The following is a 26,822-nucleotide window of genomic DNA, read 5'->3' as shown; positions in this document are numbered from 1 at the left end:
CAACGCCACCAAATGCTAGTGCTGTTTAATGCCATTTCAAGCAGGGTGCAAGGCCACCAAATTCAAGTACAGTTACATACCACTGCCAGCAGGGTGCAAGACAACCAAATTCAAGTGCAGTTTCATACCATTTCAAGCAGGGTGCAAGGCCACCAAATTCAAGTGCAGTTTCATACCATTTCATGCAGGGTGCAAGGCCACCAAATTCAAATGCAGTTTTATAGCATTTCATGCAGTGTGCAAAGCCACCACAATCAAATGCAGCTTCATACCATTTCAAGCAGGGTGAAACCACCATAAAAACACACAAAACACCACAGAAACACCACACTCACAGTTCAATAGACATTCAGTGTGTTCAGTTGATTCACAGCTCAGACAGTCGTGACCTCTCCTTCCCCCATCTTGCAGAGACTGAGCCACACCCACACTTCTGGGTTTTATAATCCCTCCCCCAGAAGGGGTGTGGCCTACGTGGCGTGATTGACAGGAGAGAGATTCTCAACATTTTTTTAAACACTAATAACACTTTTATTTTTCATTCATGGGAAGAATCCTCTGCACCTGATGGGCGGAGGGGGACTTAGTAAGATGGCCAAATGTCACAGCCGTAAGTGGTAGCGTTTTATCCAAAATCAATATACAGTGCAAACAGGAAGTTGTCAAGTTACCACCACCAACAACCATCTGCAGTGCAGCATTTCAAAGCAGTTTCCACCACCAACAACTATCTGCAGTGCAGCATTTCAAAGCAGTTACCACCACAACCAACAACCATTTGCAGTGCAGCATTTCAAAGCAGTTATCACCAACAACCATCTGCAGTGCAGCATTTCAAAGCAGTTTCCACCACCAACAACTATCTGCAGTGCAGCATTTCAAAGCAGTTACCACCACAACCAACAACCATTTGCAGTGCAGCATTTCAAAGCAGTTATCACCACCAACAACCATCTGCAGTGCAGCATTCAAAGCAGTTACTACCACCAACAACCATCTGCAGTGCAGCATTTCAAAGCAGTTACCACCACACCAACAACCATCTGCAGTGCAACATTTCAAAGCAGTTACCACCACCAACAACCATCTGCAGTGCAGCATTTTAAAGCAGTTACCACCACCAACAACCATCTGCAGTGCAACATTTCAAAGCAGTTACCACCACCAACAACCATCTGCAGTGCAGCATTTTAAAGCAGTTACCACCACCAACAACCATTTGCAGTGCAGCATTTCAAAGCAGCTACCACCACCAACAACAACCATTTGCAGTGCAGCATTTCAAAGCAGTTACCACCACCAACAACCATTTGCAGTGCAGCATTTCAAAGCAGTTACCACCACCAACAACCATTTGCAGTGCAGCATTTCAAAGCGGTTACCACCACCAACAACCATTTGCAGTGCAGCATTTCAAAGCAATCACATTTTCAAACCACATTAAGGGCATTCACAGTTGAGTAGACATGTGTTCAAAGTTATGCACCGCAGAGAGACGTGACCCTCTCGCTTCCTCCATCTTGCAGAGACTGAGTGAGGCACAACACTTCTGGGTTTTATAGTCCCTCCCCCCTCCCACCAGCAATGGCAGCAGAGAATGTCAACATTTTTTAAACATTAACACCTCTTTTATTTTTCATCGAAGGGAAAAATCCTGTCCTGCGCAGCGGAGGAGGACTGAGTAAGATGGCCAAAAATCACAGCCGTAAGTGGCAGCTTTTTTCAAAAATCATGAAACTGAAAAACAGGAAGTGGTCAAGATCTTACTTTTAGTAATATAGATAATTTTTCTCAACTGCTCCAGGCATAATAGCTGGAATTACACGGAAGCCTCAAATAGCATGAATAACATTTTTAGCCAATAACAGTTCCTGGAATATCTCAGTATCTGAGAACTGAGTTTGTTTCCATATCATGTACCATCTTAACTAGCAAATATATCACCCATGCTGCCACATAACTAGGTCAAAATCCATCAAAACTGTCCATCAACTGTCCGGGAGTACCTTCGATAGAAGGATTCGGATGGATCAAGGTTGTTTCCATCGGAAGGGCAATAAATGTTGGCCTTGCTCGTGATGCCAAAATCCAGAAAGTTATGATTTAAAACCTGTAGACTTTTGTAGAATTATGCCTTCATGACAGACATAAGACTGGAAAGAGGCCCCTTAGCCCATAAAGCCTGTGCTGAACGTCTAGAAGCCATTTACACTAATCCTATTTTGTCAAGATTCTACCACTCAACTATCAACCCACCCATCTTTGACACGTGGGAGGAAACCAGAGCAAATCCCACATAGTCACAGGATGAATCTGGAAACTCAATAAAGAAGCACCCAAGATTAGAAGCTGAGGCTGTGCATCTAAACAATTAATCAAATATAGTATTAAGATAATAGAAACAGCAACAAAACATTAACTAACAATAAATAACGTAATTTTAGACATTACAAAGTGATAACAGAAGACCAACAATTTAAATATGATCAATGTTCTTTTAATTACTAGAGGTTACAAAAATTAAACTTACACTCCAGGTGTCCTTTGCAAGTTTTGATCCAAGAGCTAAAGCTGTCATTTTCAGCTGTAATATACAAGAGGAAACAGTTAACTATCCTAAAATACATGTTGTAGGATACCACACTAAAACATTAATGACTTAACATGGGACCTATTCAAAATCAAAGCTTATGGAACAAGAGAAACCTTTCTATTCCAACAGGTTTCTAAGCATCTAAACCTCTATCACATTAACTGTAGACATGTTAATTTAGAGCGTAACAGGAGGAACTGCTTAAATTAGTAAGGTGAATACTAGCAAGCAACACAGGCTGAAGTATTAATTTGACAGGTTTGAAACTTGTGGATAAGATGAGCTTGCAGAAAGACACGGGGGGGGGGGGCTGAAGATTTAAGAATCTACACCCATACTCTTGAATGAGCAAGATAAATGAATTGTAGGCCAGTGTTCATGTATGTGATAGATATAAAGATTCAGCCTTGATTTGAAGAGATCCATAAATCTTGCAGGTGACAATGGAGATGGGAGAGGCAACATTGACGATCAGTGAGGACAATAATTCTCAACACCGGTGCCCCATAAGGTTGCGTTCTCAGTATCCGACTGTACTCACGACTGCACGGCCATAATCGGCTCCAAGTCCATCTACAAGTTTGCAGATGACGCTACTGTGGTGGGCTGGATCACCAACCACGATGAAACAACATTGAGGAAGGAGATAGAAAACTTAGTAACATGGTGTCAGGAAAATAACCTCTTGCTCAATGCCAGGGAGATGAAGGAGCTAGTTATTGACTTCATGAAGCATGGTGGAGTACATGCCCCAGTCAGCATCAATGGTGCCGAAGTAGAAATGGTCGAGAGGTTCAAGTTCCTTGGCGTTAATATTACCTGCGATCCGTCAAGAATGCGACAGCCAAGGAGGCGCACCAAGGAAATTTGGCAAATTTCCAATGACTCTTGCAAACTTCTATAGAAGCAGCAACGCAAGCATACTGTCGGGTTGCATTGTAGCTTGGTTTGGGAACAGCTCTGCCAAACACCGCAAGAAATTGCAGAGAAATGTACACGTAGCCCAGTTTATCATACAGACCAAACTTCCTGTCATTGAATCCAGTGACACTTTACACTGTCTCAGAAAAGCAGCCAACATAAAGACTTGTCCCAGCTGGTCATTCCTGCTCCTGTTCGGCAGAATGTACAGAAGCTTGAAAGTGCTCACCGCCAGAACGGTAACAGCGTCTTTTCCTCTGTTATCGGGCTTCTGAACAGTCTTACCATAAGCTGGGGTGCTGCCTAATTCACCTTTACCCTTTGCGAACAATGGACTTGTCTATGGAAATTGTGCCCTACAACACTGAGAACTATATTCTGCACTCTGTATCCAATATTTTGCTGTATCTATTGTACTCGAGTTTGCTTGATTGTATTCATGTATAATATTATCTGATCAGATCACATGAAAAAGAAAGCTCTCCGCTGTACCTTGGTACACATGACAACAATAAACCCAATCCTAAAGACCATTATTACCTCTCCCCTTCAGACTTGCCTTAACCACTTCCCCCCAAACCAACTCTTAATCCAAATGGACTTGTAGGGTGCCCTCGCTGCTCTTTCAATACCTTCAAACACACTACTGCTACTTAAATCATGCCCATCTATCCTGAAATTATATCCACTTTCATCCAATGAGGTTTATAGTCAGAGGTTAAAATTCTCACTTTTCCAAATCTCTTCATGACTTTACTCACAACTGTGATGAAAAGTTCTTCAAAGTTTATAATGACATTCCTAACATTTGATTAATAAACTAAACCCACATCATCCTTCATAATACACCTACTTAAATATCTCAGTCTTCCAGTTGGAGGTGGAGTGATCCATCCAATTATACCCAGATAATCATTCATCTTCCCATTCAGGCACTGCGATCTCTGGAAAGGTTTCTGAGGGCATTAATTTCCACGTTGCCATCTGAAAACAAACCAAGTATGCTAACAACGTTCCATACCCTCTCACACAACTGCTCTCGACTTCAACAATATCCGTTCTGCCGATGTGAAAATCAGTTTTCCATAAACAGAAATATCTTCCAATACTGGGAAAATTAAACCAATTGACTCCCATGTTTTCAAACACCATATACGAGCCCTCAAATGAAAAACATTCACAACTACACATTGTATCTGAGCCTTACATTAACTTTACACCTCCTGTTCACCCCTTCACTACAACAACTACTTCTACCTCTTTTGAGCAAACCTCTAATAATGCACTAGCCAATGATTTGAAAGTCCCAATGGTTTGATATTTGGCTCACCAAATTCTTAAACTGTGACCCCTGGTTCTGGACTCCCCCAACATGTTCCCGATGTTGGGGGAAGTCCAGAACCAGGGGTCACAGTTTAAGAATAAGGGGTAGGCCATTTTGGACTGAGACGAGGAATTTTGTTTTCCACCCAGAGTTGCGAATCTGTGGAATTCTCTGCCACAGAAGGCAGTGGAGGCCAATTCACTAGATGTTTTCAAGAGACTTAGTTCTTAGGGCTAAAGGAATCATGGGATATGGGGGGAAACCAGGAACAGGGTGCTGATTTTAGATGATCAGCCATCATATTGAATGGCGGTGCTGGCTCGAAGGGCCAAATTGCCTACTCCTGCACCTGGTTTTGTATTTCACCAGATATTTGCCATGCTTTCTTCCCATTCACCAGGGTCCCAGATTCCATGCTACACTGAAGCTTACCTGGTTTTGCAATATTAGGAAGTCTTAAAAAAAAAAAAAAGCAATTTATTACTTTAATTTTTTTTTAACGCAGTAGTGCTAAGGATTGGGTGGGGCAGAATTAAGTGTGTCTAAGAAAATGTCCTCAACTTTTATGTAGATGCCTGCCTTGAGAGGGGCAATATTGGACCCACCTGTTGGAAAATAAGGCAGGGAGAGACCCAAGTGTCAGTGGGGGATCACTTTGGGATCAGTGCCTACAAGTTTATTAGTTTTACAATAGTTAATGAAAAGCATAGCGCTGTTAAAGTTAAAGTCCTAAGTTGTGGGAAAGCTCATTTTGATTACATTAGACAGGAACTTGCAAAGATAGATTGAAAGGCTGTCAAAAGTTATGGGTAGAAGGCATGGGTATGGGGTTGAGAGGGAAAGATATATCAGCCATGATTGAATGATAGGGTAGATTTTTTCGGACTGAATGGCCTAATAATGCTCCAATGATTTACGGAAGAGTCCGGTTGCAGGGTAAGAGACATTCGACTAGAACTAGGGAAGAGACAGTTGGGACTGTGACAGAGGTATTTGTATCATTGCTAGCCACCGGTAGCAATTTTAGGGTTACGGTAAGACAGGAATGTAGCTAATGTTGTGCCTTTAAAAAGGTCAGCAAGGATAAGTCAGGGAACTACAGGGTAGCAAGCTTAACATCAGTAGTGAGAATATTACTGGAGCACATTCTGAGAGACAAGATTTACAAGCACTTGGAAAGGCAAAAATTGATCAGGGATACTCGGCATGGCTTTGTACATGGGATATCTCGTCTTATAAACTTGATAAGAGTTTCATGAAGAGGTTACAAAGTTAATTGACAAGGGCATGGCGTTTACATTGAATTCAAATCCTTTGACAAGGTCCCCCATGACAGGCTGGAACAGAAAGCAAGACCACATAGGATCTAGGGCGAGCTAACCAAGTGGACACCAATGGTGGTTGAAGTCAGAGTGCAGTAGGGTTGTTTTTCCAGACTGAAGACTTGTGACCAGGGGTGTCCTGCAGGAATCAGGGGTGTCCTGCAGGAATCAGTGATGGGTCCAGTACTGCTTAGCACTATATTAGCAATTTGAATGAGAATATACTGTCATGTTTAGCAAGTTTGTGGATTACACCAACATTGATGCTATGGTAGACAATGAGGAGGATTATCTAAGATTATAGCCGATTCTAAATCAACTGGGAGAGTGGATCATGGATTGGCCGATGGAATTTAACTTGGACAAATGTGAAGTGCTACATTTGATAAGTTAAACCAGGGCAGGACTTGCACAGTAAATGATGGAGACCCAGAGAATGTTGAAGAACAGAGACACCTGTGGGTACAGGTACACAGTTCCCTCAGTGGCAACACGGGCAGAGAGGGTGGTGAAGGTGGAGCTTGGCACACCTGCTTTCATCTTTCAGGTCACCGAGTACGAGAGTTGGGATGTAGTGTTATAATTGCCAAGACATTGGTGACTTCTCACTTGTATTAGTGTGTGCAAGTTGCTCATCTAGCTATAGGAAAGATGTAATTAACCTAGAAAGGGTGCAGAAAAGATTCACAAGAACGATACCAAGTCCGGAGGGCTTGATTATAAGCAAAAACAGGAGGCAGAGGCTTTTTTTCATCAATCGTAGGATGCCAAGGAGGTGACCGGAGAGGTTTATCAAATTCTGAGGAGCTGAGACAAGGTGAACAGTCACAAACATTTTTCCCAGGATGGGGGAATACAAAACAAGAGGGGATACATTTAAAGTGAGAGAAGAAAGATTTAAATGTTATCTAATGATCAGCTTTTTCACACAGAGGGAGGTGGGTGTCTAGAAACATAGAAAATAGGGGCAGGAGGAGGCAATTCGGCCCTTCGAGCCAATTCGGCCTTGTGATCATGGCTGATTGTCCCCAACCAATAACCCGTGCTTGCCTTCTCCCCATATCCCTTGATTCCACTAGCCCCTAGAGGTCTATATAACTCTCTCTTAAATCCATCCAGTGATTTGGCCTCCACTGCCCTCTGTGGCAGGGAATTCCACAAATTCACAACTCTCTGGGTGAAAACGTTTTTTCTCACCTCAGTCTTAAATGGCCTCCCCTTTATTCTAAGACTGTGGGCCCCTGGTTCTGGACTCGCCCAACTTTGGGAACATTTTTCCTGCATCTAGCTTGTCCAGGTATATTAATTCAAATTGGAGAATTCAATGTTTATACCACTGTTGTAAGATACCCAAGCAGAATAAGAGGTCACCCTGACACCCTTTTTTCTAATTTTCACCTCCAGCCTTTACCATTTACTCCACCCATCTGCTAATCGACCACGCACACGCGCACACACACGCATGCGCACACACGCATCTACCCGTCACTTGCCAGTCTTTGTCCCATCTTCAGCCTCTCTTTTTCAGCTTTCTCCCCGCCCTCCATGACTACAATCCAGCAAGGGGTGGAGTGGAGGCCAAGGATTATCCACGACCTGACCACACTGGTCAGAAAGGTATAATCCCATAACTATATTATTGCATTCCATGGAGCTAAATGATTTAAGGAACTTCTCATTTAACATGGCTGGGGGAGAGGGGACGGGTGATTCCCTTCTTTCAAGCAGCTGTTATTCTCATACTGAAAAAACATTTTCCCCATCCAAGCAACTTTTCTTTATGCTTAAGCCTATACAATGTGGTGGGGAGTCACTTGGTCAATGTGTCATGTTCTAGCTCAATTCTATCACCCCACATCTCCAAACATGGACATTGCTGGCTACTCTTAGTCAAAATTGACTAAGCTTTTCATATTGCAATTCTGCAAGCCACACTACACATCAATAAAAATCATTAGGGTAAATAGATCAAAGAAGTGAGATTAATGAGAATTAACTGTCATAGCAGACCAACTTTATGCAAATCATAAATCAAACTACAAATCTAGCAGATATCAGGAAAGACAATGTAAAGAATATTTAATCGACAAGGATCCAGTGACTTTCAATCAATGAAATACTATGTTACTAGATACCCATTTCAAACTCAAAAGATCAAGATAATTAAGCGTTAAAACACCTACCATCTAGCTCATGTCCTCTTGTAAAAGACTCCAGTGACGACTGATACATTTTTAAGTGATATTCTGCAATTCTAAATAAAGATAAATATATTAAAATTGTGCCATTTAAAGAAAAAACTATTCATCAACTAAACATCTACTGCTGAAACTTTGTTTTAACTATCAATTGTCAAAAAAGCTCCTGCAATATCAGAGATATTATGGAGAAAACACTGTCTCAATGCATCTTTCTGAAGAGAGGGGCTTTTGTAAATGAGATCTGACTGGAGTTGGATTTGGTTAACCCTCCAGTATTCACCTAACTCTTAAGACACTGAAGTAATTCTAACATCATTTTTTTTACACAATTACGAGTTTGTACCCTACAAAACAAAGGACAGATTTTCTATTGTTGGGTGGTTGCTTGCTAGTTACACGTGGCCCACACAGTTTCTTCCAGAGTGCTGCATAGGAAGGTCTCAGCACAAGCAGCCGCCTGCACTCACATAATAGCTTTGACAGCCAGTAAGGAATGGCACTTTGTTCACCAGCTGTTAGCAGAAGTTATCAAAGTTAAAGATGGTCTTAAAATTAAATCATCCCAAAACATTGAGAACCAGCTTAAATAATAAATAAATTAAACTTAATTACAGAACCCTAAAGTATATTTAAGCAAATTTTTAAAAAGTTCAATTTACCTCTTACAAGTTTATTTCTCCAAATCATTTGAATAGGACCACATTACTTGCTCCAGACTTGACTTAACACAAATATAGCAGGCAGATTTTCTAGCTTGAGTGGGAAGCCTGCCAAAGTTTGCCTTGCCTCACTGGACTTTATAATTCATCCACTGGTACAAAGAATTTACAGTCAGCAACACAGAAGGCAAGAACTTACACCATTGGCATATGTTGATCCCACACTGGACATTGGGGCCACCATGGGGAAGACCCGTATTATTACTAGCATTTGGTCAGAAGATCAGGTCAATATTATTCACAAGCCCTGAAACTTCTAGCGAAATTCAGCATCACTTGATGTCATTCTAAAGTCAGTCAGCTGCCTTATGAAATAGTAGTCTAATTCTATTAAATGCTCAGAAATTTAATTTATTCAGTGTGCATTTCCTGTGCAAAAGTGTAAGTAACTGAACTTCCTGCGTTTTAACAATGGACAGATACAGCACAATTTGCTGATGTTTTCCTGTACGAGTAAATTCATTTCAATGGAGGGGCAAAACAAATAGGGACAATGTTGTCCAACATAACTTTATTTAGATTAACTGAGTAACTAATTAAACTACAGTGCCCTCCAAAGTTTTTGGGACAAAGACAAATTCATTTATTTATTTGCCTCTCTACTCCACAATTTGAGACTTGTAATAGAAAAAAATCAAGTGGTTAAAGTGCACATTGTCAGATTTTATTAAAGGCCAGTTTTATACATTTTGGTTTCACCACGTAGAAATTACAGCTGTGCTTATCCATCGTCCCCCCCATTTCAGGGCACCATCATGTTTGGGACACATGGCTTCACGGGTGTTTGTAGTTGCTCGGGTGTGTTTAATTACCTCCTTAATGCAGGTATAAGAGAGCTCTCAGCACCTAGTCTTTCCTCCAGATTTTCCGTCACCTTTGGAAACTTTTATTGCTGTTTATCAACGAGGACCAAAGTTGTGCCAATGAAAGTCAAAGAACCCATTATGAGACTGAGAAACATGAATAAAACTGTTAGAGACATCAACCAAACCTTAAGTTTACCAAAATCAACTGTTTGGAACATCATTAAGAATAAAGAGAACACTGGTGAGCTTACTAATCGCAAAGGGACTGGCAGGCCAAGGAAGACCTCCACAGCTGATAACAGAAGAATTCTCTCTATATTAAAGTAAAAAACCTAAACACCTAAAACCAACAACAGATCAGAAACACTCTTCAGGAGTCAGGTGTGGATTTGTCAATGACCACTGTCTGCCAAAGACTTCAGGAACAGAAATACAGAGGCCACACTGCAAAATGCAAACCACTGGTTAGCCGCAAAAATAGGATGGCTGTGTTACAGTTTGCCAAGTACTTAAAAGATCAACCACAGTTCTGGAAAAAAAGTCTTGTGGACAGATGAGACAAAGATTAACTTGTATCAGAGTGATGGCAAGAGCAAAGTATTGAGGAGAGAAGGAACTGCCCAAGATCCAAAGCATATCACCTCATCTGTGAAACAGTGGTGGGGGTGTTATTGTCAGGGCATGTATGGCTGCTGAAGGTACTGGCTCACTTATCTTCATTGATGATACAACTGCTGATGACAGTAGCATAATTAATTCTGAAGTGTATAGATACATCCTATCTGCTCAAGTTCAAAAAAATACCTCAAAAGTCATTGGCCGGCAGTTCATTCTACAGCAAGACAATGATCCCAAACATACTGTTAAAGCAACAAAATCGTTTTTCAAAGCTAAAAAATAGTCAATTCTTGAGTGACCAAGTCAATCACCCGATCTGAACCCATTGAGCATGCCTTTTATTTGCTGAAGAGAAAACTGAAGAGGACTAGCCCCCAAAACAAGCATAAGCTAAAGATGGCTGCAATACAGGCCTGGTAGAGCATAACCAGAGACGACACCCAGCAACCGGTGATGTCCATTAATCGCAGACTTCAAGCAGTCATTCAATGCAATGGATATATAACAAAATACTAAACAGGACTATTCATTTACATGACATTGCTGTGTCCCAAACATTATGGTGGCATGACATGGAGGGGGAGGGGGGGGGGGGGCGGACTATGTATAAACACAGCTGTAATTTCTACATTGTGAAACCAAAATGTATAAAAATACCCTTTAATAAAATCTGACAATGTGCACTTTAACCACGTGATTTTTTTCTATTACAAATCTCAAATTGTGGAATAGAGGCAAATAAATAAATGATGGGTCTTTGGCCCAAACATTATGGAGTGCACTGTATTTGATTATTTAGCACAAACATAGGTGTTATTTTTTAATTCTTGAGTTTGAAGGTAATGTATTTTTCTGAATTTTAGAGACATCCAGAAGTCTTTCTAGTCCTTACAGCGCTGGCAGTCAGTTGGGTGTCGAGGAGCATCTTAACCCACTGTCAATGCGTTTTTGTGTGATCAAGACACTTTAAGTGAGCAGGCTAACCAGAGTTCCAGAAAGGTTTAAGATCACACTTACCATTTCAATCTTGGGTAGTTTGCCACAAAAGAAAATCTAGCTCACTGACTTTTAAAGGAATGTACAGATTCTATTTAGATTTTTATTTCTTATTTGGTAATTTTCCCTGGTCATAATTTTCTTGTTTAGATCAGTATATGTCTATATAATTACTGAACAATATGCATCAAGTCTCTACCATAGTTTTCTCAATTCAAGTCATGGCCTTGGCATGCTTTCCATCTTGTGATAATGCAATAATCCACATGACAGAGAAATGTCTGCCTCAAAGGAAAATTGACAATCCTGCATCATTTTGAAATGGGACTCCTATTTTAACTCGTACATCCAACAAAACACTGTCGGAGCATAGATGGGATTCTCCAGGGATACCCCAAAACCTTAAAAGGTGTATCTGATGGCGTTGCTGCCAAGGTAATTGAGATCTGAAACAACCAGCACCACACAATGATTAGAATAAGCACTGGAAGAGGCTGGAAATCCAAAGCAGGAAATTGGCTCCAACGTATGGCAGCCAAGAGAATAATCAGAAACACCGTGAAAACAAAACTGGATCCAGAACCAGATTGGGCTAGGCACCAGGCCAATTTTGATGGTATGAGGAGGGACTGGCTCAAGTTTGAAGGAAAAGAAACGTCAGGAAAGTGAGATGTTTTTAAAACTGTGCTGACAAGAGCTCAGGACATGCACATCCCTGTTAAGAGTGAAGGCCAAGGCAGGCAGACAAATGGAAGCTTGTATGACGAAGAAATTGAGGCTTTGGTCAAGAGGAAGAACGAGGCACGGGACAGGCATATGCAGCTGGGATGAAGTGTATCCCAGGAGGAATTTCGGGAACTATGGAGCAATCTAAAAAAAGGAAATCAGTAGGGCGAAAAGGGGACAGGAGATAGCATTAAGGATAATCCCAAATTATTTTATTTTATAAGAACATAAGGGAAAAAAAAGAGTAACCAGAGGGAGAGTGGGACTTCTCAGGAATCAAAACGGTCAACTCTGTGTGGAGCCACAGGAGATGAACAAGGTCTTCAATTAGTATTTCTCCTCTGTTTTTAAGTAGAAAAAGACAGCAGGACAGTCAATGGAAGGGTCTTAAGAGCAGTCAGTGTTACAGTCTGTGCTGAAGGTCCTGACATGTATGAAGTTAGACAAATTTCCCGGGCTGAATTAGATACTGTGGGAAACTAGGGGAAATTGCAGGAGCCCTGGCTGAAATTTACAAGTCGTCATTAAATACAGGAAAGGTGCCGGAAAACAGGATGGAGGCAAATGTTGTGCCTCTATTCAAGAAGGGCTGTAGGGAAAGGACTGGGAACTATAGGCCAGTAAGCTTAATATCTGTTGTCGTAAAGTTACTGTAGAGTATTCTGAGGGATAGGATATACATGCATTTCGATGATAAGGAATAGTTAGCATGGCTTTGTTGTCGTCTAACAACGAGCCGCTCTAAACATGCATGCCAGGTGGACTCTGCACTCAACACTGTCTGCAGGAAAACCACAGGATGCCTGAAGCCGACAAAGATTGAACATCTGTACGAGCTGGCAGGCATCGACGAACCATCTCGAAGACTTGATCGGGCAGCTGCAGTAGAACACTTCAATGCGGACACAGACCCCCATCACCCCTTGCACAATCACCAACATGCCAAGAAACGCTTGAAGAGTCGGAACAGCTTCATGGAACTAGAGCCAATCGTGCCAGGCACCAAAACCAAACAACAGATGGCACCAGGACACCACCTGCCTTATACTACCTGGAAAGCCCTAAACTGGAGTGGAACGTTGCGGACTCAACCTGAAGAAGTGGGGCTTCTCGGACTCTGACAAGTGCAACTGTAGAGAGGTACAGCCAATGGCCCACCAACTGACTTGTGGAGGAGAGGCATGCACTGCGGACGATCTCCGCAGAGGCACAGATGTAGCACTGGCTGTGGCAAAGCGATAGCAGAACGTCGTCTGACACACGAGCGAGCGTATGCATGTGGGATGTAGTGTCTCACGACTCTGATTTGTTTTGTTTTTTAAGACGTGACCAAAAAGGTTGATGAGGGCAGAGCTGTGGATGCAGTATATATAGAGTTCAGCAAGCATTCGATAAGGTTGCATGTAGTAGGCTACTCTGGAAGGTTAGATCACATGGGATCCAAGGAGAGATAGTTGAATGGATAGAAAATTGGCTTCATCGAAGAAACAGAGGGTGATGGTGGAAGGTTGCTTCTCGGACTGGAGGCCTGCGCCTCAGGGTTCGGTGCTGGGCCCATTACTGTTTGTCATCTTTATCATTGATTTGGATGAGAATGTACATGGCTAGATTAGCAAGTTTGCAGATAATACAAAAGTGGGTGGTATTGCAGATAAAGATCACGTATGTCAAAAATTGCGTCAGGATCTTGATTGGTTGGCCAGGTGGGCTGAGGAATGGTTGATGGAATTTAATACAGAAATAACAGTTGCATTTTGGAAAGTCTAATGTGAGAAGGCCCTACACGGTGAATGGCAAGGCTCTGGGGAGTGTTGTAGAGCAGAGGGATCTAGGAGTTTAGGTAACATAGTTCTTTGAAAGTGGGTCACAGGTAGACGAGGTGGTCAAGAAAGCTTTTGGCATATTGGTCTTCATCAGTCAGAGTATTGGGTATAGAAGTTGGGAAGTCATGTTGTAGCTATACAAGACGTCGGTAAGGCTGCATTTAGAGTATTGTGTACAGTTTTGGGCATCATGTTACAGGAAATATGTTGTTAAGTTGGAAAAGGTGCAGAGAAGATCTTCAAGGATGTTGCCAGGACTCAAGGGTCTGAACTACAGGGAAAGGCTGAGCTGGCTGGGACTCCATTCCCTGGAGCGCAGGAGGATAAGGGGTGATCTTATAGAGGTATATAAAATCATGAGAGGAATAGATCAGGTAGACATGCAGAGTCTCTAGCCCAGAGTGGGATAATCGAGAACCAGACGGCATAGGTTTAATGTGAAGGGGGAAGGATTTGATAGGAATCTGAGGGGTAACTTTTCCACGCAAAGGGTGGTGGGTGTATGGAACGAGTTGCCAGAAGAGGAAGTTAAGGCAAGGACTATTGCAACGTTTAAGAAGCAATTAGACAGGTACATGGATAGGACATGTTTAGAGGGATATGGGCAAAATACAGGTGTGGGATTAGTGTAGATAGGACATGTTAGTCACTATGGGCAAGTTGGGCTGAAGGGCCCATTTCCACATTGTATGACTCTATATGACCAGTGACCAAAGTGAGGTTGGGACACGGGAACCTGTTATGTCTTGTCCAATCTCCTGGCTGATTTTACTCTGCTAGAGGAAGGATATTGTTAAGGTGGAAAGAGGGCAGAGATGATTTCCGAGGATGTTGCCAGGACTTGAGGGTCAGAGCTGTAAGGAGAAGTTGAGCAGGCTACGATTTTATTCCTTGGCGCGCATGAGGCCGAGGGGTGATATTACAGGACCGTTCAGATATAAGATCATGACGGAAATAGATAGGTTGAATGTTCAGTCATTTACCCAAGGAATCAAGAACCGGGCACGGAGCCACCGCATTGTGGCCGGGGAGTGAATAAGCTTGGGTGGCTGCGAGCGGCCACCGGGACCGGACAGCCCCTTCTGCCGGTCCCCGCTCATCTCTGGCAATGCTCTTCATCTGAAAACCTCTCTCCTGCCGCTCGCCGGCCTCACTCATGTCAGCCGCTTCCCGCAAATCCTTAAATTCCGAATGTGCGATTGAGATTACTCGGCTGTGGGAATTTAAGGATTTGCAGGAAGCTGCTGACATGAGCGAAGCCGGTGAGCAGCAGGTGAGAGATGTTCAGTCAGAGAGCACTGCTAGAGGTGAGCAGGCCAGCAGAAGTGGCGGGCAGTTCTGCTGTCCAGATCCAACGGCCGCTCGCAGCCACCCGAGCTGCTTCCTTCCCCGGAAGTGGCGGCCAGTTCTTCTGTCCGTGCCCGGAGCGCTGCGGCAGCGGTGAGTGAGTAAGTTACTGACATGGTCTCCAACCCCCTCCTTCTCAACACTCCGGCTTCCCCGCAACTTTAACTCCTGGTACAGACTCTCCACACGCTGTGAAAGGAACTCTCCCTCCAATTGGTCCCCTGAACAAGTATTGTCATTCAATAAGATGACAATGGATTCAACTTGTCCCGGTGTGCTCCCGTTTTTCCCCCACCATCTCTCCACCTGCCTTCATCCTCCATCCCCCACCCATTCAGTAATTAAAAAATGAAGGAGATTTGGAAACCTTGGGCAAATTGAATTGTTATTTTTATTTTTTATTTTTACGGAGAGAACAATCTGCGCATGCGCGGTTTAACCCGAGTAATTACTCACGGCGCGTGCCTGCAGAGGAGATAGCTGAGACAGTACTATAACAACATTTAAGACATTTGGACAGAATATGGATTGGAACGTTTTAGAGGGATACGAGCCAAACACGGGCAGGTAGGATTAGCATAGACGGGGCATAATGGTTGGCATAGGCAAGTTGGACCAAACAGCCTGTTTCTATACTGATATCTCTAGCTCTAGACCGCAGAGCCTCTGTCACAGAGTACAGTACAGTTAGATGGAGGTTGTAACTGTATAACTACAACACGGATGGATACAAGCCAACATTGTAAATATGTTTAGGTTATTATTGCCATATGTACTAACATAGTGACATTTTTGCTTTGCATGGTATCCAATTAGATCAGATACTAAACATAAATATAATCAAGTCAAGTCAAACTCAAGTACTATAGGTAGTGCAAACGGGAAGATGCAGCATGCAGAACACAGTTCTTAGCATTATAATACATCAGTTCCATAGACAAAGTCCATTGTCTGCAATGGGGTAGAGGAAAATGGAACAGCTTATGGAAAGACCGTTCAGAAGCCTGATAACCGAGGGGAAGAAGCTGTTCTTGAGTCTGATGGTGCGCACTTTAAAGAATCTGCAAGTTGGGAGCAGGAAGGAGGAGGAATGACCAGGGTTGAACAAGGGGTGTTGTGCAAGTGGACGCAAGCCTATCACTGTATACAAGGAAAATTGTACTGGTGGTTGCAGGTCTGACACTTGCGCATCCTTTAAGGTGGATACAGGTAGTTTGAATTAAGAGTCAAGAGTGTTTAATTGTAATATGTACTGAAACAGAACTTATTTGCAGCAGCATTACAGGTCTGTAAACACGGTGCTCGATAACATAAATATCAAACAAAAAAAGTTAAATAAATAAGAGGTCTTAGTGGAAAACAAAACAAGAACCCAAAGTCTCTAGTGCAATGAAGAGTTTGTAGTTCAAAGATCTGTTGGTGCTTGTAGCATTCAGTAGTTTGATGGCTGTTGGGAAGAAGCTGTTCATGAACCAAGAGGTTTTCAGTCCTATACCTTCTTCCCGATGGCAGGAGTGAAAAGAAAGTGTGGCCAGGGTGGTGTGGATCCTTAATGATGTTGGCTGCCTGTTTGAGGTAGTTCCCTTTGATTGCGAGGAAGACAATACCTGTGATGGTCTGCACAGTGTCCACCACTTTCTGGATGTTCTTACATTCCTGGGCATTCGAGTTGACAAACCAGGCCGCGATGCTGACAGTTAATATGCTCTTTACTGTACACATGTATAAGTTTAAGAGAGGATTTGTGGACATATCAAATCTCCTCAATCTTCTAAGAAAGTAGAGGCTTTCTTTATGATTGCATCAATGTGCTGGGTCCAGGACAGATCTTCAGAGATATGCAAGCCCAGGACCTTGAAGTTGCTGACACCACCGACCTGTCGATGATGACACGTTCGTGGATCCTCCTAAAATTAAGAATCAGCTCCTTGGTCTTGCTGACGTCAAGAGCAAAGTTGTTGTTCTGGTACCCATCTAATGATCGATTTCCCTCCTACAATCCGACTCAACATTACCTATAATTCGTTCAACAATAGAGACATAGTCAGCAAATTTAAAGATGGAGTTGGAACTGTGACCGGCTATAGTCATGGGTATAGAACGAGTAGACCGGGGGACTGAGCACACAGCCTTGAGCTGCCTGTGCTGTTAGTTGTCGAGGAGAAACTATTGTAGACAATTCGTACCAATGCCATTCTGTTGATGAAGAAATCGAGGATCCTGTTGCAAAGGGATGCGAATAACCCAAAATGTCAATCGTCATACTGCGAGAACAATCGATGACCCAATAATATGGCTATTAAAAATTAGTGCACAGGTATGGAAATATACGTTATGGAAAAATTATTGAGGAATCATGAAGACTGAACCACAGCGCCTCTACTTTGAGCATGTCTCCGAATACTCTAACAAATTTGTACAGATGTGCTGTTGAAAGTATTCTGACCGATTGGATTAGAACTTGGTACTACAATTTCAATTCACAAGGACCCAGAGAAGCTGCAGAGAGTGGTCCAATGTGGGTAAAACCCTCCACTCCATTCCATGCAACTACATGCGGTGCTGCTTCAAGAAAGTGGCATCTATCATCAATGATCCCCGTTATCTGGTCCATGCCATCCTCTCACTACTCCAAACTGCACAAGTTTACCAAATTTTTGTGATACAATTCTCTGATCAATACTATAATCAGAAAAAGAAAAATATTAACACAATGTCATTTTATAGGAAGGATGAACTCACTTCCCAGGGTCTAATTTTTGTACTGAACTGAATTTCATAGTGAGAACATAATTCCTAAAATAGAAAATATTATATAGGCATTTTCAAAGGACCTACAGAGCTTTGGTGTGAACCATATAGATTTCAGTTGACTAGATATTACATATTTCTACAAACATTTCTTACTCCTGACTACTAGAGCAGTTACTGGTACACATTGTCATATGCACAAGGACAGGAATAAAAAGGCATCAAGGAGACCTGCCAATTCTCCAAATTAAAGCCATTTAAAATATTATTTTAATAGAAACCGGAAAAAAACTCAGGTCAGACAGAATCCGTGGAAGAAGAAACAATCAAAATTTTGTTGAAGGGCCTATGACCTAAGATATTAACTGTTTCCTCTTCCATGGATGCTGCCTAACCTGCTTAATGTTGGCATTTTGTTTATGCTTCAGATTTCCAATTTCTAACATTTGTAGTGTCCTTGATTTTCTGTACCTATTCCTTCACTGTGAAAGTACTTTCACATGGACTGCAGTGGTTCAGAAAGCATCTCGCTACCATCTTCTCAAAGGCACTGAAATTTGATCTTGCTGGCTACAAACATATCACTTTAACTAAACAAAAAAGTGAAGACTAATCACTTGAGCATATCAAGTAATAGAAGCTTCAAATCTTTGATGCCAATAAATTAAATGAAACACCACATCCACCTAAGGACTCACAATTAGTCAAGCCTCGAAGCGAATCAACTCAATTTGTTTTTGGGTAGCTAGTATATCCAAGGAAAACTCCAAATAATAGTGATAGTAATGCCTTTCTATTCATCAGATCAGGCATTAAAGAGACCTTGGGCTTTCTAAACATTTGAAATATATCAATAAAATGTTTAAATCAATTTGTGCTCATAAGTGACTACCACAAGCAAATATAATTGGCCTGGATCTAATGTTCAAAAATAGTTCAAAAATATAGTCCAAATTAAAACAATAAAATTATAGCAAGTTAAAATACAAGGATATTGAGTAAGAGTTGAAAAAAGAAAATAATTTAAAAAGCTATCTAACTTATTCAAATAAATAGTTGGCTATGACTAAAATGAATAGGGCAATGCTTGTTACAGCAGCTATGGCTGATAAGCAGATTTGAACTCCAACAGGTTCAAGACCTGCAGGCTCCGGACCTTTCCACATGTGAACTACAACATGCTGCTGCATGCACTGATGCCATTTGGCAGTTCTCCGAACAACCATCAATCGCTATCAGCATGCTCTGGCTAAATTATAAGTAATGTGGCTGTCACAGTAAAAAGTTGTATTTCTCTGACAAGATAACTTTTTATTCATTTTGTTCATCATTTCCTGTTTGTTTCTTTAAATTTATACTGACATACCTCCACCAGCAATTTCTCTCGGAGACAAATTTTAATCATTTCCATTCTATCTTTAATTTTAAAAAATGCCTACATTCAACAATCATGCGCACTTGATCAGTTGATTCTAAGTACAGCCATGCCTGTTTATCATTGATGAGCATTTTATTATGGTAGAAACGCATTAATGGCACTTCAATACTGTATTCCTGCACAGGGAGCATGCAGTGTGTAGTGTATTAAAGTTAAAAAAACTATGCAAAATGAAAATACACACCTCAAAGTATTGACTGCATAACATTAATTTTTAAATCAGCATTTGTAAACAGGGAAATTATTGTACGGTAGGACCAACATTCCAAGTACATTAAATTACCATGTTATGCCAATGAATCAATTCATCCAAACAGTTCAGATGAACAAGTGGGATGTGATATAAAGTAAATTATAAGCAGTATGCAAAACAAAACATACTCACCCTTTCCTAAGATGTGCTAAAGCATAGTTTGGTTTCAACTCGAGGGCTTTGCTGGCGTCTTTCACAACCTCTACAAAGCAAGAAAGGCAATTTGATATCACATTCATTTATTTTTCCAATTATCATTTTAATTTAAAAAGTCCAAGCCATGTTCCTGAAAATGCTATTTTTGCAGGCTATTTAGACTGAGAATAGATGCAGCATTTTGCTATTTTAAACAAAGAAAACCTATTTATTTTGTTTTCTTAATAACAGTTTTAAAATGTCCATATTGCAAGAATTTATCACAACAATCCTTAATGTCATTGGCTGGTTTTCAATTAGACTAAAAATAGGTGTCAGTAACATATTAACAATGTGCAATCCTATGGCACACCACTTGATATCGCTATCCATATTAATTGCACAACAATAAAATCCAAGGAGGCTAGCCTATAAATCGACATCCTGAATGCAATTTGTCTCTCCCCTGCCCTTCACCAAAAGACCATCTTAATCAATAAGCCTTAGTGAGGATGCAATCTTCATCGTATATTAAACACACCTTTGTAATTCCGAAGCAATATATGTGCATAGGCTCTTTGGCAATAATTTTCTGCAACATTCAAATCCAGTTCCACTGCTGCATTCAACGCCTGGAAGAATAAACAAATCCATGAACAATGCAGCTTAGCAACAGCACGGTAAACAAAATCCTAATGGTCTAGCGTGAAAAAAAATCTCGCCAAATTAAAAATCTAACATAAAACTTCAAGAGTCAACAGTGTTTTATTGTCATATGTTCCAGATAGAACTATGAAATACACTGTAAATATAATAAACGACACACAGACACACACACATACACAGTGCAATAATAGTCTATGAAGTCTATGTAGTTCAGAACTTATTGGAGGTTGTAGTGTTTAATTGTCTAATGGCTGTGGGGATAAGCTGTTCCTGAATCTGGACGTTATAGTATTCAGGCTCCTGAATTTAGACAACAAAGCAAGAGTATTTGCCTTTCTTAAAAGAGTTTGTTCCATAATGACCTGATAATCCATGATGACTAACCCACTGCTGAAGCTTTTGAAAGTCAATTGAAAGGTAAGAGCAGACCCTTCAGTCCCTATTGCCTACTCTGCCATTCATAGTCAGAGATAAATACCATGGAAACAGTCCCTTTGAACCACCTAGTTCAAACCGACCAAATTGGCATACTGGGCTAGTCCCATTTGCCAGCATTTGGCCCACATACCTCTAAACCCATCATCTGCATAAGATCATAGCTAATCTTTTACCAGAGCATCACTTCCCAACTTCCTTAAAGTCTAATAATGGATATGCAGAGAATAGGGACATATGGGTTAAGCGGAGACAGCTAGGGTTAGTCTTAGCATTATGTTCGGTACAGACATTGTGAGCTGAAGGCCCTGTTCCTGTGATGTGCTATTCTATGTTCTATGTAAACCTTGCAACAATTATACTATGTGGAAGCATCCATGCAACTTCAATAGGAGATATTAATTAAAACACCAATACATCGTCAGATTGATAAATGAGGCGGATGAAAAAAATCAAAATATGAAAGAGCTACTGCGATTCTATGGCAGAGATATTACACATAGGGATCTATTAGAATACGAGTAACAGAGACTAAAGGGCGAGAACTACTTACAATACCACCACCATCACAATTGCTCACTGCAAAGAAAAGCTGCATGTTCCACATCATTCCACATAGTGATAGTCATCTTCAAAGACCATGAAGCCAACATGGAATGTAGATTTACATGGCTGCATAATGGAAACTCGATGCTTTGCCATCCATATGTCCATTAACAGGCTCTATAATTCCCTTTTCATCCGCCACTCAGGGAGTCACAGGAAGAATTATCAATTTCAAATGCCATCAAGCACAAATTCACAAGCAATATTATCCAAGTACAGAAACAACTCCAACTCTCATCTCCCCTGCCTTACCCTTGATATGCAAAGCCATCAATCACTTCCTCTTACATATGAACCAGAAGCAGACCTCTCGGCCTCTCAAACGGTTGTACCATTCAATAAAATGATGTCCGACTTGACTACAATCTCAACTCCTTTGTCACATTTCATCCTTTCAATTAAAATAAAATCTGCATTAAAGATTCTTTTTTCACAGATCACCGAAGTAAAAATGCCCCAAAAGAATCATAATGCTCGGAGAAAGCTTCTTAAATGGTGAGCGCTTATTTACGGACAGTGGCCCTTGTCCATAAGTGTCCACCAAGTCAAGAAATTCAGTTTCTTCTGTGGGGAGGTGCATCCGTAGAAAACTTGTAGCTTCAAGCAAACCAGATTAGTACCCCATTCACGTAGCAATGTTACAAAATTTTGAGATTTTAAAAATCAAGTCTGTAATTTATCCCATCAGATAAAGCATAAAAATAAGTTTAATTTGACACCTAATTCACTTTCATATCTCAAGTATTTAAAAAGTTATGGCCATTTTCATACTCGGAAATGAGCATCTTGTTCCCTATTGATTTTCTATGGACATAACAAAAAAGTTGTGATCGTGAACAGTCAAAAGCCCATAACTTCCTTAAAAATTAAGAGAACTGAATGAAATTTTCAGTTATCATAGATTGAAGCATTCTGAAACAAATATAAAATAATCTTACTTGGATGACCTGAAATTAAAGCATATAATTAGTTAGTTACCTAATTGTAGCTAATTTCAGACTTCAATTACTAGATCTAAACATCTATCCATTTCTTAATAAATTATTAACATTTTAAAATAGCCTAAATGTCCAAATAATATTCACAAATAATTCACAATAAAACATGATTTTAAAATCTCATTTACATTAATTTATAGACCAAATGGAAGGAATTCAGTGTTTAATTGCTGTAAATAAATGCCCATTTAAATCAGCTTTCTAGTGGGTCCCTGTGGAACGCGCTGGTTTAGAACGTTCACATTGCGGTAGATTTGTGCCCCAAATGCCCAGAAAAATACTGCGCGATATAATGGGCCCAAATTGAGCTACTCGCAATATTAAATTTTGTATAACGGGATGTTTAGAAGCCCTTTTTAATGTAAAAATATACAACCTAACTTCTGCTATCTGCTTTATGAGACCCTGCGGTTGCCGGCAGTCGCGGGTTTAGAGATTGATTTTTAAACTACTATAACTATTATACGAGGCCTTTAAACCTAATAATAGCCTTTGCGACGGGGTCTTCCAGCGATTTTTCGTTAATAATTAACTAGGCTGAACATCTTCGATTTGAACAGCCTAGAGAAAATCGCGTTTTAAACCCGCCCCCTCTAAACGGCGCCAAAATCGCGCACACCCGCAGCGGAAGATTTTCAAAGACGCTTCAGGTAGGCTTTGCAACATACCTAATTCACGTGCAAGCAGACTCACTAAGCTCAATTGTCCATTTCAATCAATTAACGTCATAATTTGATTGATACCAACATTTGTGGTTGTAATTACAGAATCTCATACCAAGCTCAAATTTCAAAATATACCCGTTTATCCAACCCAACAGAACCAAATTATAAGATGCAAATATCGACTCTCGGTCAGGTTGGTAAAGTGACAAGTAAATTGAACATTCTTTCTCCCATCAGACACCTTATCTAATAATGTAAAATTATTATCTTGCTACCAATTTGAAGGGATTAATTACTTCCATTTGTTACACATGCAAACTTTACTAGAGTACCAACGTAAAGGACACAATCTTGCCTTTGGGCCATTTCTGTCCTTCCTGCCAAAATGAGTGGACAGCAGCTAGTAATCACCACTACCTTACTAGCATGTACTAGCAATGGCAACTTTAAATCCATCTCCTGAAAAGATATCTTAAGAATCCAGAGATTTCCAATGCAAGTAGCAAACTTTACCTCCTGAAATCTTACCACAACCAACACATTAATCTCCAATATTTTTGCCACCTGAAAAGTGATCACACCGTCAATCACATCTTCCCATCTCCAACCCTTGCCGCAAAGGGCACTCCTTCCTCAACTCATTGGTTAACTCATTCCTTCCCATCTAACCCACCCTCTCCCCAGCTACTTTCCCTTGCGATTGTACGAAATGTAACACCTATCCCTGCATCTTCCTCTTCCCTCCATCCAGGGAGCTCACCAGTCCTTCTGACAGTTTTAAAGTGCACTTTTTTCTAATGTCATCTATGCATTCATTACTACCAATGTTGCCTCCGTTGCATCCACGATACCAAGCTTAGACTAGGTGACAGCTTCGCCGAACAGTTTCATGCTATGTCTGCCAAGGTCTGTTGGATCTCCCAGTTGCTAAGTATTTTAACTCCTCTCCCCTCCTCCAAGATCATACGTAAACTAGAGGAACAGCACCTCATAATCGACTTGGGCAGTTTACAACCCAATAGTATGAACACTGGATTATCTAATTTTAAGTAACAATCCCCCTCCTTTTTCCAGTTTCTCCCCCCCCCCATTTCTCCCACTATCCCATCGCAGTCTCCCTGCTCTCTTTGCCTCCTTCATAATATTAATCTCTCATCCACAGGTTGCTCATCTTCCTTCCATCACCCTTTTTCCCATCTGTTGCCTTCCACCAATATCCCTCCCTCTTCTTTCCTTATCTGATATCTTTGTCTTTTTTTAACCTCTAACTTTGCCACATACTCCACGCATCTGCCAGTCATCTCCTGGCTCCACACAGGTATCCATTCATCACTTACCAGACTTTGTCCCACCCCCACCTCTCTCTCTTTCCCTCTATAATCAGAAGGGTCCCAGACAGAAACATTGTTTTACCATTCTCTCCACCGATCAGATTAGTTCCCCAGTACATTGTGCTTTCTTCATGACAATTAAACACTGGACCAAAAGCAAGGTAGTTAAAAATGTGGAAACGCCACTACCTACAATTTTGTGTCTATCTTATTAGTCCTTCAAGTCACACTCAACCCTAAGTCCAAATCCTGGAATTTCCAACTCGGAAACACTGCAGGAGATCTTCGCAATAACTGGAAGACTAGACACAAAATGCTGGAGTAATTCAGCGGGACAGGCAGCATCTCTGGAGAGAAGGAATGGGTGACGCTTCGGGTCGAGACCCTTCTTCAGACTGTATCCAGGCCGTATCCAGTAACTCTACAGCCCCGAATGCGTACTGGCCGTTATTCCTCGACAAGTTGGCAGATGGGAAGAGCCAGCGGCCGTGTTCACCGCCAACCCCGGCTGCGCTGGAGCCCGAGGCCCTCGCCTTCCCACACAAGACGGTGTCTCACCTCCACAGCTTTCTCCGGGCACTCGGCTACACATTCGTCCGTAAAAACTCTGTCAAAAGAAGAAACGTCAGAAAGTAAAGCACTTGTTGTCAACGCCGCCGGGCCTGCTGTACACTGCTCTGCCAGAGCAAACGGCCAAACGAGAGCACTCACCGCTCATCCGCCATTGCGCCGCCGCCGCCGACGAATTGGAAACTTCTGGAGCCAGAACACAAGCGCTGCGCACGCGCGGAAGGACCTGCTGAACCTACTCTGCGGCGGCCATGTTTGTAAAGGAGCGGGCGGCCATCTTTATAGAGGTGCCGGCGGCCATGTTTGTAGAGGAGCGGGTAGACATCGTTATAGTGGTGCCGGCGGCCATCTTTATAGGGGTGCCAGCGGCCGTTTTGTAGTGGAGCCGGGGGCCGCTGGATAGAGGATTGACCCGTCCTTCCTTTCTCTTTCTATCTCTCTCTCCCCCCTCCCCACCCCACCCCACCCCCTTCTCCCCCCTCTCCTCTCCTCTCCCCCCCTTCTCCTCTCCCCCCCTTCTCCTTTCCGCCCCTCCTCCCCCTCCCCCTCCCCCTCCCTCTCCCTCTCCTCCCCCCCCCCTCTCCCTCTCCTCCCCCCCCCTCCCTCTCCCCTCCTCCCTCCCCCGTCTCTCTCCTCCCTCCCTCCCCGTCTCTCTCCCGATCCCTCTTTCTTCCCCCCATCCCTCTGTCTCTCCCCTCTCCGTAGAGTTAGAGGGAAGGGGGAATCACAGAGGGGAGGCAACAGTTGGCTCAGAAAGAGTCGTGTACCATGTGTAAGTGGGGGCTCATTGCTCTGCAGAGATCACCGCATATAACTGGTCTCCTAATTTGAGGAAGGACATTATTGCCGTTGAATAAGCGAGTTCGGTATTCCCGAAAAACGCAAGGAATCATGGGATTTGTCAATGGTCATTCGCCATAAAGAAAAAGCGAACAAAGTGCTGGCTGTATCAACTGAGTCTGAAGAAGGGTTTCGGCCCGAAACGTCGCCTATTTCCTTCGCTCCATAGATGCTGCTGCACCCGCTGAGTTTCCCCAGCAATTTTGTGTACCTTCTGAGAATAAATTCTTGTCTTTATTCATAATTTATGTGTAAAAATATATTTAATCTGAGGAACGGGGTGCCAGGTAGCGGGAGAGCGGGGAGTAACAAGCAAGAGAGAGGGGGCAGATGCGAGTGGGAGACAACGGAGAGCGTGCACACAGATCCGCGCCTCATCCACAGCCAGGATTGAACCCGGGTCCCTGGCTCCGCAAACGCTACCGAATCGCCACTGGGCCGCCCCATCCCTCCCGAGTGTCCCATCCCCGCCTAAGGGGCAGCCGGAGACACCGGCGGCCCCAGGCCCACAGCCAGCGCGGAGAAGAAGCGCCAATTCCAGCCCAACCCCCGCTCCAAATCCAGAGGAACCCGCTCCCCCCGCCCTATCCAGCGGCCGCCGGCCAACATCCCCGGCACTGGCGAAAGCCGACCATCAGCCATCAACGGGGATACACATAAAACTCTGCAGCAACTCAGTTGGACCAGCAGCATCCCCGGAGAAAAGGAATGGGTGACATTTTGGGTCGAGACCCTTCT

General features: G+C 42.2%; 1 protein-coding gene across 2 annotated transcripts in view; it reads right to left on the bottom strand.

The window, feature by feature from the left end:
* Window positions 1-25,503, bottom strand: part of sugt1 (SGT1 homolog, MIS12 kinetochore complex assembly cochaperone) — a 79,606-nt gene extending 54,103 nt beyond the window's left edge. Inside the window, exons 1-6 of one of the 2 annotated variants that reach the window (XM_033022302.1) lie at window positions 25,386-25,503; window positions 25,233-25,281; window positions 20,515-20,605; window positions 19,971-20,040; window positions 8,344-8,414; window positions 2,531-2,584 (exon numbers count right to left, since the gene is read on the bottom strand). In XM_033022302.1, coding sequence (XP_032878193.1) covers window positions 2,531-2,584; window positions 8,344-8,414; window positions 19,971-20,040; window positions 20,515-20,605; window positions 25,233-25,281; window positions 25,386-25,399 — 349 coding nt within the window. In that variant the 5' untranslated portion in view covers window positions 25,400-25,503. The remainder of the gene's footprint in view (window positions 1-2,530; window positions 2,585-8,343; window positions 8,415-19,970; window positions 20,041-20,514; window positions 20,606-25,232; window positions 25,282-25,385) is intronic. The other variant, XM_033022301.1, reaches the window with a different exon arrangement.
* Window positions 25,504-26,822: the final 1,319 nt, after the last annotated feature.

The sequence above is a fragment of the Amblyraja radiata genome, chromosome 6 (genome assembly GCF_010909765.2).
Source record: "Amblyraja radiata isolate CabotCenter1 chromosome 6, sAmbRad1.1.pri, whole genome shotgun sequence".
Taxonomy (NCBI): Eukaryota; Metazoa; Chordata; class Chondrichthyes; order Rajiformes; family Rajidae; genus Amblyraja; species Amblyraja radiata.
This window is presented reverse-complemented; position numbering and strand designations above follow the sequence as displayed.